The sequence below is a fragment of the Tripterygium wilfordii genome, chromosome 9, assembly GCF_013401445.1.
Source record: "Tripterygium wilfordii isolate XIE 37 chromosome 9, ASM1340144v1, whole genome shotgun sequence".
Classification (NCBI taxonomy): domain Eukaryota; kingdom Viridiplantae; phylum Streptophyta; class Magnoliopsida; order Celastrales; family Celastraceae; genus Tripterygium; species Tripterygium wilfordii.
Window position 1 is genome coordinate 4105145 of NC_052240.1, and position 13468 is coordinate 4118612.

General features: G+C 37.3%; 3 protein-coding genes across 4 annotated transcripts; all 3 read left to right on the top strand.

Annotated features, from left to right (window-relative positions):
- The first annotated feature begins 591 nt into the window (after positions 1 to 591).
- LOC120004954 (protein WHAT'S THIS FACTOR 9, mitochondrial-like) lies at positions 592 to 2869 on the top strand. Its single transcript, XM_038854337.1, has one exon. It carries the CDS (start codon positions 905 to 907, stop codon positions 2123 to 2125), a length of 1221 nt encoding a protein of 406 aa, XP_038710265.1. The 5' UTR covers positions 592 to 904; the 3' UTR covers positions 2126 to 2869.
- Positions 2870 to 3792: 923 nt separating this feature from the next.
- On the top strand, positions 3793 to 8037 carry LOC120004750 (thioredoxin-like 3-2, chloroplastic). Of its 2 annotated transcripts, XM_038854039.1 has the most exons (6): positions 4102 to 4240; positions 4949 to 5064; positions 5588 to 5662; positions 6111 to 6177; positions 7338 to 7355; positions 7652 to 8037. In XM_038854039.1, exons 2-6 carry the CDS (start codon positions 5036 to 5038, stop codon positions 7754 to 7756), a joined length of 294 nt encoding a protein of 97 aa, XP_038709967.1. In that variant the 5' UTR covers positions 4102 to 4240; positions 4949 to 5035; the 3' UTR covers positions 7757 to 8037. The 2 variants fall into 2 exon arrangements, with proteins under 2 accessions (XP_038709966.1, XP_038709967.1); XM_038854038.1 differs by lacking the exon at positions 4949 to 5064 and having other exon boundaries at positions 3793 to 4240.
- A 2167-nt stretch (positions 8038 to 10204) lies between these two features.
- On the top strand, positions 10205 to 11434 carry LOC120004751 (adenosine kinase 1-like). The gene is made up of 6 exons (XM_038854040.1): positions 10205 to 10241; positions 10309 to 10406; positions 10508 to 10578; positions 10676 to 10742; positions 10838 to 11021; positions 11111 to 11434. Exons 1-6 carry the CDS (start codon positions 10205 to 10207, stop codon positions 11251 to 11253), a joined length of 600 nt encoding a protein of 199 aa, XP_038709968.1. The 3' UTR covers positions 11254 to 11434.
- The last annotated feature ends 2034 nt before the right edge of the window (positions 11435 to 13468 follow it).

Consider the following 13468-nt stretch of genomic DNA (forward strand, 5'->3'; position numbering starts at 1 on the left):
TTTATAGGAGTGGCTAAACTCTGTTAGGCTAAGATGATCAAATTTTTTCGACCCGAATTAAAATAAGTTTGGACATAAGTTTTATGTCTGAATCCGGTTTCAAACACGGAAATCTTGTCCGGACACTAGCTTGGATTAAGTTATTGTCCGATTTATTTATCCTAACTTAAACCAATATGGGTTTTGTCAATTAAGCACATCCAAAATCTAATCCAGATTAAGCTCCGAACATGTAAATATTTCGTAAAAACGTGATGTTGTCCAACCAAAAACCTTTTTTCTTTTGCCACCCCTAATGAAATTCTCTAATTTGTTGCCTTTAACCCCAACCTTACCTAAATAATAGAGAAATAAGTGCATCAAACATAACTACCAAATATATCCCAATTAAAAGCAATTTTGTTATGGGAGTTGTTATTTCCACACAAATTTCATCTCACTGCATACACTTTTTTTTTTTTTTTTAAGAATTTAAGTTTACCAAATTATTCTTATATGAAATTTACCTTAAAACATATTTTCTTTTTGTACAAGATCAGAAAATTGATTTTGGTGGAGCTTCAGTCTGCGAAAACTTGCAGTGTCAATTGCCAAAGTGAATATGTAGTGTTAAAAAATACAACTTGGGCTTGGGCCGCATGATAGTTGGGCGGCCCTTCTCTTTTCAGATTGTGGGCGTTCTCCTCCGTCGTCGTCTTCCACTTCTTCAATTCAATTCATCTTAATTGATGTTCAAGTTGATTTCGTCCCTCAAAATCTTGGCCGTCGCCGGTGAGTCCTCCCTTCCTCCTCTAGTTCTTGTCATATTAGTTTCGAGAGTTGTTTTGGATATTTTTTCAGTCTCTATAGCTCAGATATTCACTTGTTAGAAACTCAGAATTCGAATGTCCTTTAAACGTTAATCATGCTCTTGAAAAACCGCTGCTTCAGAGCCTTAAAAGCTCCAATCTTTTCCCTTTTACTCCAAACCAAGAAACCTCCATACGCATACACCCAGAAGCAGGGTTATGTGGATGTGTACATGAAGTGGAAGAAAGACCCATACTACGACTCCATTGAGCATATATACAGGTCTATAGAGCTCAAGCCCATCATTTCTTTGAAGAATTGCATTGCTCGAGACCCCAATGGCTGCATCCCAATTTCTGCAGTGTCTAAGAGGGGCTTAGAATTTGATGTATCTATCAAGGTTGCTAAATTTTTGAGGCAATACCCAGCAATCTTTGAGGAATTTACAGGCCCCAATTACAATCTGCCTTGGTTTAGACTTACCCCTGAAGCTGCCGGGATTGATAGAGAAGAGAGAAGGGTGTATGAGGATTGCAGGGAGGATTTCAAGGATAGGTTGAAGAAGTTGATATCGATGAGTAAGGAGAAGGTTTTGCCCTTGAAAATAATTCGGGGTATGCAGTGGTATTTGGGGTTGCCTGAAGATTTTTTGCATCATCCGGAAATAAATCTTGATGGGTCTTTTAGGTTTGTGGAGATAGGAGATGGGTTAAGGGGATTGGCTGTCGAGAGTGAGGATAGGGTTTTGTCTGTGTTGCAAAAAACTGCGATGACGAAAGGGATCTATTCTGGACAGCCAATGGAGGCACTTGCCTTTCCTTTGTTTCCATCAAAAGGTTTGAGGTTGAGGTGCAAAATTGAGAATTGGTTAGATGAGTTCCAAAAGCTTCCCTATGTTTCACCTTATGAGGATTATTCACGGTTGGATCCAAGTAGTGATATAGCTGAGAAGAGGGTTGTGGGATTTCTTCACGAGTTGCTTTCTCTGTTTGTTGAGCATTCAGCTGAGAGAAAGAAGCTTTTGTGCCTTAAGAAATACTTTGGTTTGCCGCAGAAAGTACACAAAGCGTTTGAGAGGCATCCCCATATGTTCTATATATCTTTTAGAAACAAGACTTGTACTGCAATTCTCAAGGAAGCCTATAATGGTAAATCAGCTACAGAGAAGCACCCAATATTATGGGTGAGGAAGAAGTACATTACGTTGATCAAGGAATCGGAGGGTCTATTGAAGCATAGGAGGGTGAATAATCGGGTTGTTGAAAGAGGAAAGTTGGATCTGGATTTGGATAATGTGGATGAAAATGGAGGGGAGATGGCAGAATCCACTTTATAGACTGGATTGTCCCAATTTCCAGGGGATTAATTATGAGCTTTAGCCTTTGATGCATTGGTGGATTATTTTCTGACAATCTTCGTGTCATGAGTTTATACCGTGGGAACAATCTGCAATGCTCTTGCCCTGGCAGAAGTCGTGTGCTGTGGGTTGCCCTTTACCATTAGATGATAAATATTTTCATGGATGAAGATTATGTTAGAGTTCCCTGAGCAGGCAGAGCTGAATTAAAGATGATTGGAGGCATGGAGAGCGCTTACATGAAGACTTTACTCGAGATAAGTTTTCTTGAGATAATTTAAGACACAGCAGATTTGGAAGTTTCTCTCAAGCGTTTTGTCATGACCATTGTCAGAGAGGCGTATATATTTAAATTCGGGGTCATTTACATGCTAAGGTCATTGCACAAAAACCATTTGCGTTGTCACATGCAGGTTAGCATGGAAGATATAATTTAGTTCTGCAGGTTCAATGGCTATATTTTCCAAGTAGGACTTAAGCTCAAAAGAATTATCTAGGGTACTGAAACAATAACAAAACAAGAAGAAAAGATCAGTTGTTTATATATGTATGTATCTATATCTATATATATGTCTGTCTGTGTGGAGTATGTCATGTTATTACTGACAAGTTATTGAAAATCTTGCTGAGAAATACTAGACCATGGTCTGCAGAAGCAATATCATTGATTTCAGACCAGTAAAACATTCAAAATTTGAATAAAACTAAGCGACATTTTTTTTATATTAGATTGTATTAATGTGTTCAGTTAATTCCAAATCGGTCTGTTTTGATGTTCTACTTGTCGAAGTTTTCAGGGCTGTTTTATTGCTACTTGTGACAAATAGCATCCTTATGCTAGGGAAGGACATGGAGTAAAGTCGTCAATCTTGTTTAACTTTTCCAACCTACCTCCCAGGCTCCCATTGTTTTTCTATCAGCAGTAAAATAAGCTAAAGAATAATGTTTCATGCATCCAAAATGTAATCTCATAACTCTTAATTAATATGAAGTGTTGAATGTTAAATGGACTGTACATGTTTTATAGTCAATGGATATTTCACACAATATATTTAGAGTAAAATGAGGGTTTCATTTTGGGTGGATGTAATTAGAAGTGACAAAACTCTGTCTTGTCTAGATAACCGAATTTGTTCAATTCGGATTAAATCAAGTTTGGACATACGTTATATTTATATATCTGAAATCCGAATCCGAATATAAATTTTTTGTCCTATTTAAAACTGGCTCTAGGTCCAAAAACAGAAATCTTATTCGTTTTACTTATCCAAACCCTAATTCGGATTAACTTATGCATGATTTACTTATTCAGATTTAATCAATTAAGTATGTCCGAAATCTAATTTGGTATAGAATCCGGACATATAAATATTTTGTGGGACAATGATAGAGACCCCCAAAATTTAACCCAAAAAAATCCCCCAAATATATGTGGCATTAAAATAGTCATTGATTAAAAACACATATGTAGGGACCACTTCATATCTAACACTCCACATTAAATAGTGATCTTTTTTGGGTCACTTTTTGGGGGTCTCAAGCATTATTCTATTTTGTGGAAGACATGTCATTATCCGACCTCGACCTGTAACCGATTTTTTTCCTTATGAAATTTGGGTGGTAGCGAATTTACAATTTTATTTTATTTTTGGTCTTGTAGTGCCTATTTTCGTTCTGGTGAGTGGGTCTACAGTACCTCCGTCAAAGGAGGTTTTCATCGCTTTTAGTATTTGAATCTTCTCTTCCCGTCGACATGACAGATACTACGAGATTCTCTGCATCTCTCACGTCTGTACCAGTCCCCCGTGACTGCTCACGTGATTCGTGCACGTCCCCGCTAATTCTCTCATTCCCAATCTCGAAATCAATTTGTTTGCTTACAAAGTCTCTGTCTTTTCATTTTCACGGGAAAACACCCGTCTTTGGAGGAGGTAAGATCAGAGCACAAGATTCTTGGGGCCATGAAGGAGGCACCGTGCAGGAACTCGATGACTCGCCTGTGTCGATCGAGCTCGAACCCATTTGCAGTGAGAGCCAGTTCGATCGGGTCATTGCAGAGGCGCACCAGCTCGAGGAACCTGTTATCATCGTTTGGTAATTTTTATCGTTCTGATATTTTTGTGGTGCTTGGGTTCTTTATAATGTCTTGGGGGAGCTGGGAAAATTTTTGGACTGGAGATGAAATATAAGCAATGACCTGCTGTATCAATAAATTTATGGGTTTCAATTTAATAATTGAAGTACCTGATTTCTTTGTTTGAGTTATGTGTTGTGATGCAAGGTGGGAATTTGAAGGTATTCTATTTGAAGTACTTTAGGATCATTGCTTTGTTGAGTTTCTTGTATTCTTTTTCATTCGCTGAGGTTAATTCACCTTGGTCTCTCTTGTTTTGGTGGCTGAGAACATATGAGAATTGTGCATAGTCGTTATATTTCAATAAGTCACTTGGATTTCAAGGTGGTTGGATCTTTCGTTGGAATTTGATGTTTATCCTATTTTGAAATCTGGTCACCAAGTGAGAGAAGTGTGGAGATTGCAGGAAAGTGGAAATTTTGTCTTCCATTTTTCTTGTGTTTTTTGTTATCATAGAAATGAGTGAGAAACTAAGAACCCAGTTCGGGTTGACTGTTCCTTCCTCCAGTTCTTTTATCCATGATATGTTGTGGTTTCAGTTTCAAAAGAATATGATCATCTGACCTCTCTAGGCCAATTTTTTGAGTGTGTGATGTGGGTTTTAGTAGACGTTTCTGTTCTTATTTCGTTGCAACACGCATTTTGTCCCCCTTTTCCATATCCCACAGCCAAGGGTAAGATCATATCAACAGCTGACTGCTGAGGATCAAGGCAGAATTCCAGTGGGGACTTGCATTGGACCATTGTAGAATACAATGGAGACTTGCATTGGTGAAGTGACCCGGTTAGAAATTCTCTTTGGACTTAAATTCAAATTTACCAAGGTGCAAATCAAAGTACTTCCAAAAGTTGGAAATAAGCAACTGACAAGCAGGTCCAAGTGATCCAATGAGAAGAGATATAAGAGAGAGCTTCAAATCTGTAGATTTCTTTTCTGGACCTTAAAGTACTAGTGCACTACTGCCTACTGTTCCTCTGACATGGCGTCAAGTCAAGCACAATAGAACTACCCCGCGAACCTGCCCATGCGTTGTTGATGTTTGCAGGCTCATGTTGATGGGAACCTTAATCTTGGAATAATATTTCAGAGCTACCACCTTACTTTCGGTTTTCTTCGGATTTGTTATAGTTGCCATATAGGTGAAACTTTCCTAGTCTGAGTTGTTAATTTATCATAATAGGGTTTGTTTTCGTTTTAGTATTGAGGGTTGATTCATATTGTGATTTAGCTTATCCTTTTTCTTTTTGTCGCTGAAGTAAAAAATTGTGTTGATTTGCATCTGAATACACAGTAAATGACATTGTAGGATGGCAAACTGGTGCCGAAAATGTATTTATTTGAAACCAAAGTTGGAAAAGTTGGCGGCTGATTACCACCCAAGGTTTGATTGACTGCCCTTTTTCGTATCAAGATTTTAATGGTTTGTTACGTTGAAAATTTAGGGCGATGTATATTTGCTTTGTTTTGCTGCACTAACACCACTTTGCATTTACTTCCTTCCCAAACAAAGTCACATTTATTATTTCCTTCAGGTTTCCATGTTTCTTTTGCACGAATTTGAAAAGTAATTTTCACCTGAAGTTTCCAAACTGTCTCAGTTGAATCATGTTCATTCGTTTTAGTTTCGACATTATTTGAGATGAAATCGGATATTACTACTTGTCCAGGGCCCAAACCCCTCCCCCCGCCCCCTCTTACACGCACAATCATGAACCTCAGGCTTGTGCATGCTTATGTTACCTAAACTTGACATTTTATGCAGTTTGCATTCTCTTTATGATATCTAACATGTGGCTCGCTGGAATATTTTTGGTTATGATTGTATTTAGATTGCGCTTCTATAGTGTGAATGTCAACAGCGTTCCTCACAAGCTTGTTTCTCGTGCAGGAGTCACTGTAAGTTATGCTCTCTTGCCACTTTTTGTCATAACTTTGGCTCGTCAACTTTAGAATTTTAATTTGCACAAGGTGTTACCGCATTTTTAACATATATATATATATATATAACATGCTAACCAAGTGTAAGTTCTTTATTCTGGTTTGATTGTTAACCCACCACCAGAAAGCCTGAATTTTAACCTATGACTAGTTATAGAAGTTATGAAAACCTTTTGTTTTCTTTTTCGTTAATCAAAGTATTGTTCAAGTTCGACAATAGTTCTCACTTCTCCGATCTTGTCCCAGAATATGAGCAATTATCAAACCTAGTGGTATATGTACTTTTTTTTATTTGTGCTATGCAATGCACTAGCTGCAAATCAAAGCACCTCCTTTGAGGTGAACACTATATACTAACCACTTGGTGTTGCTATAACATTTTGTCGAGCATACACATCCAGACTTTTGAGAACCACATAAATAGCTTGTAACTTTGGTGTCTGCTGAATAATATTCTTCTACATTCAAAAAAAAAGGAGAACCACATTAATGGATTACAAGTCAAACAAGCTTAGATAGAAGTGTGTGTCAGCTAGACGTCCTACATGTGTACATGCAAATGTACCAAGAATAAACTGACTGCTAAGTGCTAACCTTGCTCAGACAATATTTCAAAAGGAGTTGCAAATGGATCTGCAGGTTCCCCAACCATTGAAGCTTCTGTACAAAAGTGCAACTTCTTCTAGTGTATAGGTTTATAAATCTCCACACTGTAACATTGGGCTGAAGTTTAGTCACCAAAAGTTGAGCAACTTAATTGTTTTACATATGCTAGTTTAAATGTTCTACACCCGTCTCTTCAACTGCATTGCAAGACACTGACTTTGAGCTTCACAAATGATGCCACAAAGAGAACCAAATATCTTTTGGCAAATCATTTGTGAAGCTCAAAGTCAGTGGACAAGGTTGAATAATTATTTGTCTCTCTCTCTCTCTCACCTGAGTTAAGAGTTTTAATTGCAATGAGTGCATGTGTTAGAGCATAATGCATCCAATTATTGTGCGAATCATTTGATCTCATCAAAGTCACAGTTCCAAAATATGTCTCCAGAATGGTGATTGACTCTCAAATTCTCTCTTTTCATGTATCTCGATTCATGGACAACAACATTTTGCAGAAAATGCCGACTATTCAGGTAAATTCTATTTTTAGTTGACATATCTGAGATTGTTTTTGCTCCTTTCTGTTTATGAACAAGTTGTAAATATAGGTTGCAACTCAAAGTGCAGTGGCTTATGGTGCAGTCCATCCCAGGCATATTTTATACTTAGCCTTTTTACTGAAAAGTACCTTTATCAGGATCAGCTTTTTAATTTATGAACAATCTCAAGCTTGTTCCATGACAAGCTAATTGTGAAGACATTGGTTTGTTTTGAAACTGTAGACTCTAATCCGTGTTCCTTGCATTCTAATGAAACTTGTGTTTTGCAGCTATGGAAGGATGGTAAGAAACAGGCTGAGTTGATTGGTGGCCATAAGGCATACTTGGTCGTCAACGAAGTACGGGAAATGATTGAGAACGATTGTGCCTTGTGAGTTACGCTACGACGCAGCGAGCATTCTTTGATATTCGTATTCACTTTTTTTTTCTTACAAATAGTTTCATTTCACCGGTAATAAAGTTGGTGGTATTTTGGGGACAGAATAAAGAAATCCCAAAATTTTAGTTTGTTACGAGCTATTTCTGAAAATCTAGAGCACAGAATAAAGAAAAAAAGTATGTCTACTAGATTTATGAATTTGTCGACATTCTCTTCTGGTATTTTGTGCCATTTCCGGGGATTCTGAAGTGAAATCTAGATGTTGAAGTTGCAAGATCATGATGTGATTAAAACCGACACTTGTGCACAAGGCTCCCGCAATGTGGGCAGTGTCGGGGATAGATAAAATGTATACTGACCTTAAATTATTGTTCGTATGAATCTGAAAGGAGGAACTCTTGAAAAAAGTTATTTTGGTTGTAGTAGAATAATCTGCATTCGACAAAATTTATCTTAAAGTATAAATTCTCCTATGCGGACTTACAATAAGGGTTTAAATTGCGGACTACTTTTTTAGGGTATCAATTGACACGCCAATGCTTAATTCAATTTATTAAGATGGGATTATTCATATAGTTAATTGTAGTTAAAGCCACTTAAAAGTTTCAATTATTCTTAAACCAAGTGGCAACATTAAGGAGAGAAATTCTGCTCATGAAACCGATTTGGCTTACAAGATTTAAAACAGAAATCATTCATACTATAGATAAATTATAGACATGGCTACTTTTGGTGTTGTGAATGAATGAACCAAACCCCAATTCAATTCCCTCTCAATGTTGTAGTTCAACAGAGCCACAGCATGTCCTTCATTCACCGTCACTATACTCTGCAATTGCGATCGGTGCCTGACGATAACATTGATTTGCTGAAACTCAGGGTTTACATATATTACATGGTGGAGGAGTGACTATGATTCAATTGTGCGACTGTCCTCCAAAATTTCCTTCTGGTCTCCATCCCGTGAAATCTTTTTTGTTTCAAATCAAGAATTGTTGCAGAGACTGCCATTGTGATTGTGGGCTCACAAATTCGCCCTGTGAGCCTGAGTGCCTCAGTTGCCATGATTGATAATGAGCTTTCTGCACATTTTGTTATGTGTACAGAGTTAGCAACTATCTACACTGGATCCGAGATTTAACTATAGCCACTAAATAAGATGCGCCTTATTTAGAATAGTTTCATGGGAGTGACTCAACAACTATCGGAAAACTTTAATCACACCCAATATTTATTAAATACATTAATCTTGTTAAGCGTAGATCATAAAATTTTAAATTTTTATAATAAATTCACCAAACCAACCACCTCTTGGTGTTCGTTCCACATGAACCAAAAACAACTTCAAACCATTTTTAGAATCATCAATCATGTCATCAACATTTCCAAACTTGTCTCAGGGATTTATTCTGGGTTTTCTTGCTTGGTGGTGGCTTCTTTTTTCTTTTCTTTTTTGGCTATTTCAATTAGTATTTCACCATTTTGCAAAGACAGTGGTCCGAGACACAAGGTATCCAGTACATTTACAGTTGGTGTAAAATGAACCTTTTTATCATGCAGCATCTGCTTGTCTTTAAGATTGATTAGACATCACTGGGCTTGGAAACATTGCTTGTGTGGCTTCATTGGGAAGAACTGGGTGGTGGCTAATTCACTGGATTAAGAGCTTAAAGCGTGAAGTTGTTGTGGCTTCATTTCTGACAGTTCTCAGGGCTTGGTCGGTAGACAAAACTCATCGGATTGGTCAGGTTTAGTTGATGATGGCTCGGCTTGTAATGGCGAGCGAGGGAATTCTATTGGGGATGGGCAACCCTCTCTTGGATATATTGGCTGTTGTCGACGATGAGTTCTTGAACAAGTATGTCCGTACTATGTTATTTACTTGGTCTGTCCTCGTTGTAGCTTTGCCATTCAAAAAAAAAGCTTTAGGAGGATTGTTAAGCTTTTGAATGAATGGTGTTTCTCATACTTAATACTGGGTTTATACTGAATTTCACCCAACATAATCTATTTAAGTTGAATGAAGAGTTGCGCGGTTTTACGGATATTTTTAACTTCACTGCTTTGGGATCTAATTTGATTTTAAGTTTTTTGGTGAAAGGTATGATATCAAGTTGAATAATGCAATTCGTGCAGAGGAAAAGCACATACCAATGTAAGTAATTTCTTTGGATTTATCCCAATAATTAAGGTTATGATCAACTATATAATGCACAATCTGTTATGATATTTGTGCTCAGCATGCTGCCTAATTTTTCCTCATCAAGTCAACTTGAAAAGGTTATAAGGAAATGGGATTCTTATCATGGTTGATATTTTAGTTTGCTATGATAGTTCTTTCTTCTAGTGCTGTGCAATTGCCTTAGTTCAACCATGGAAAGAATGAAAGATCGCAAAGGTAGTAAGCCTGATTTCACCTGAATGTTTAACCAGGAATGAAGAAATGGGTAGCAAGTACAACGTGGAGTGCATCGCGGGAGGTAAATATTTTTAAATCCCCTGTTCTGATTAAATATGCAGTAACTGATTGTAATCTTTTTTGAACAGTTGAGAAAGCCAAGTACTTTTATATTGCTGGATTTTTTCTCACTGGGTCACCAGACTCCATACAGCTCGTTGCCGAACATGCAGCTGCAAATAACAAGGTATCATATCTTGAGATATATCTATGGCAGGCACACTGATATGGATTGTTTTTCAAGAGGGGTTTAAAATTAAATAAAGCACTCCTCAACATTATTTTTAGGTATTCGCAATGAACCTTTCTTCTCGATTTATCTGCGAGTTTTCCAAGGATGCACAGGAGAAAGTTTTGCCGTAAGCAACTCTTCTTCTTCCTCCTCTATATTGCTAGCTAGTCAGATTTCTTCAAGAAAGACATTTCAAAGAGGATTTCTTTTTTTGGGGGGTTCAGGTATATGGACTATGTCTTCGGCAATGAGACAGAAGCAAGAGCCTTCTCAAAAGTTCATGGCTGGAATGTAATGTCTTGCTCAGTGCTTCATGTGATCAGATCTAATTTCTATTTTGAAATGCTGACCGGTTGGTTTAAGTGGGTTTTCCTTTTGATGAACAGACAGATAATGTTGAAGAAATAGCAGTAAAGATTTCCCAGTTGTCCAAAGCTTCTGGAACATACAAAAGAATCACTGTTATTACTCAGGGTGCAGATCCCGTTGTGGTGGCCGAGGATGGGACAGTTAAGAAGTTCCCAGTCATACTATTGCCTAAGGAAAAACTTGTCGATACAAATGGGGCAGGTAAATATTTGTTCTCCTGGACCTAGAGGTCTTAAAAGCTTCAAAATCACAAATAGGCAAAACTGAGTCAATCTATTTGTCTTGTACAGGGGATGCATTTGTCGGAGGATTCCTCTCACAGTTGGTTCAAGAGAAACCAATTGAAGAATGTGTGAGAGCTGGGAATTATGCTGCCAATGTTATCATCCAAAGGTCTGGCTGCACATACCCAGACAAGCCAGATTTTCACTAAGCTATAAGCTATTCCATTTCCCCCTTGGTTGACTTCCCTTCACTGTATATTTCGTAACTTCTAAGAGGTACACACGTAATAATATATGGGTCTCAGCAAAGCCCCAATGACTAAACTACCCTTATATCCACTAATACTCTCTCTCAAGCTGGAGCAAAGATGTTGTTAATCATGCCCAGCTTATTACTAAGTAAAGTAGTTTTAGTGAATACATCAGCTACTTGATCACCAATTCTAACATGTTTAAGAGAAATTAATACCTACTCTAGTTTCTCGTGAATGAAGTAACAATTAACTTCAATATGTTTCGTCCTCTCATGGAATACAGGATTAGAAGCAATATGGATGGCGGTTTGATTATCACACCATAATTGCATTACAGTGGTGAGTGGAATCATTAAGTTTCGTTTCCTTGAGTAAATGATTGATCCACATAAGCTCACATGTGGACGGGGCCATGGCTCGAGATTCAGATTCTGCACTAGACCTCGCCACAATATTATGCTTCGTACTTGTCCACGACACCAAATTTCCTCCAACAAATACACAATACCCTATAGTAGATCATCGTTTTATTGGAGACCCAGCCCAATCTGCATCACAGAATCCCTCTATTCTATTATGGCCATAATACCTGTACACAATATCACGATCTGGTGCACTCTTCAGATATCTCAAAATATGAAGTACGGTATCCCAGTGAGGCATTCTAAGAGAAGTACATGAATTGATTAACCACACTGATTGAAAAGGCAATATCAGGACATGTCACCGTAAAACAATTCAATTTGTCAACTAATCGCCTGTATCGCTCAGGGTCAAGAAATAAATCTCTATCTTCACTTGTAAGTTTTACATTAGGTATCATAAGTGCATCACACGATAGTGCTCCAATAATACCTGTCTCATCGAATAAATCAAGACCATATTTTCTCTGAGATTGAAAAATGCATTTTCTACTTCGAGAGACCTCGATGCCCACGAAGTACCTGAGAAGTCCAAGATCTTTCGTTTGAAATTTTCATACATATATATATAGAGAGAAATTCACACATAATGGTCTAATGTAAGGGTGTAAAATAAGGGTTTATGTTTACACCATTGATTTAAAACATGTGGGACCAAAGTAATGGGGCCCATTTGTCATCTTACTCATCCACACCATTAAAAAATGACCCTTATTTTACACCCTTATATTAGACTCTTATATTTGTCATCTCACTCATCCACACCATTAACTTTGTGAATTTCAAATCCAATGTTTGTAATAAAACAAAACAAAAGTGGGGATCACCAATTTTTCGTAAGACCCGTCACATTTATGGTTGAAATGTAGGTTCACGAAATTAGTTCACAATTTAGATTCACATAGGAAAATTTCAAATATATATATATATATATGATCAACACAAGTAGTATTCGTGAAGAGAATAGCGAGATTAATTGAAGCCATATGAACGAATATCAAGAGAAAAAAAAAAAGGTCATTGAAGAACAAGGCTATCTTTTAACATAAATGGTGGAAGAATTAATTGAAGAGAAAACTAGTTAGAGTGGTTAGTAGTGCTGTAAAGGAGAGCACACAGCCACACACACACATACAAATGCTTAAATGGCCAACAACCTAGTACATATTACTTTGCTTTCAAGAATAGTGATTAAATAAATAAATTATTGAAAAACAACCTAGTAGGCTAGTACCTCATTTCTTTAATATCTTTTTCTCTTTCAATTTTCTTTTCTTTTTCAAGTTGTTTGTATAAGGGCATTCACAACAATGCATTTTTGTTGTTCCCTGGAGGGATTTTATTGTCTAAAATAAAGGCTAATGAAAAAAAAGAAAAAGATGTACAATAGAGGCATGGAGCCATATTGTTGGGTGCATTTTGCTTGGGCAACCATGTAGCTATGAAAGTTGGTTGGTCTTTGCAAATGGCTTATTTGGTGGGTCTCATATGATACACACATTTTTTTTGGTGGGTCTCATCTCTATTACACAAAAATCAAGCCGGTAAATTTACACCATTATACCCACCTTATATCAATTCTCAACCACATCAGCAAAACATAAATCCTCATACATTATTCATGCTCCAGTAAAAACCCATCATTGTGGTTGCTCTAAGCCCATATGTGTTGGGATGTGCTTAAGTGAATAAAAAATTTGCTTACGCTCGCTCTAACCCAAATTATATGGTGGTCATGGGCTTATAGG

Excerpts from the sequence above, each read along its gene's own strand:
- LOC120004750 (XM_038854038.1), top strand. The coding sequence starts at position 3,900 with ATGACAGATACTACGAGATTCTCTGCATCTCTCACGTCTGTACCAGTC. Across the intron at positions 4,241-5,587 it reads GAACCTGTTATCATCGTTTG|GATGGCAAACTGGTGCCGAA; the intron begins GTAATTTTTATC and ends ATGACATTGTAG. Across the intron at positions 5,663-6,110 it reads GCGGCTGATTACCACCCAAG|ATTGCGCTTCTATAGTGTGA; the intron begins GTTTGATTGACT and ends GATTGTATTTAG.
- LOC120004954 (XM_038854337.1), top strand. The coding sequence starts at position 905 with ATGCTCTTGAAAAACCGCTGCTTCAGAGCCTTAAAAGCTCCAATCTTT.
- LOC120004751 (XM_038854040.1), top strand. The coding sequence starts at position 10,205 with ATGGGTAGCAAGTACAACGTGGAGTGCATCGCGGGAG. Across the intron at positions 10,743-10,837 it reads CAAAAGTTCATGGCTGGAAT|ACAGATAATGTTGAAGAAAT; the intron begins GTAATGTCTTGC and ends TTTGATGAACAG. Across the intron at positions 11,022-11,110 it reads TGTCGATACAAATGGGGCAG|GGGATGCATTTGTCGGAGGA; the intron begins GTAAATATTTGT and ends TGTCTTGTACAG.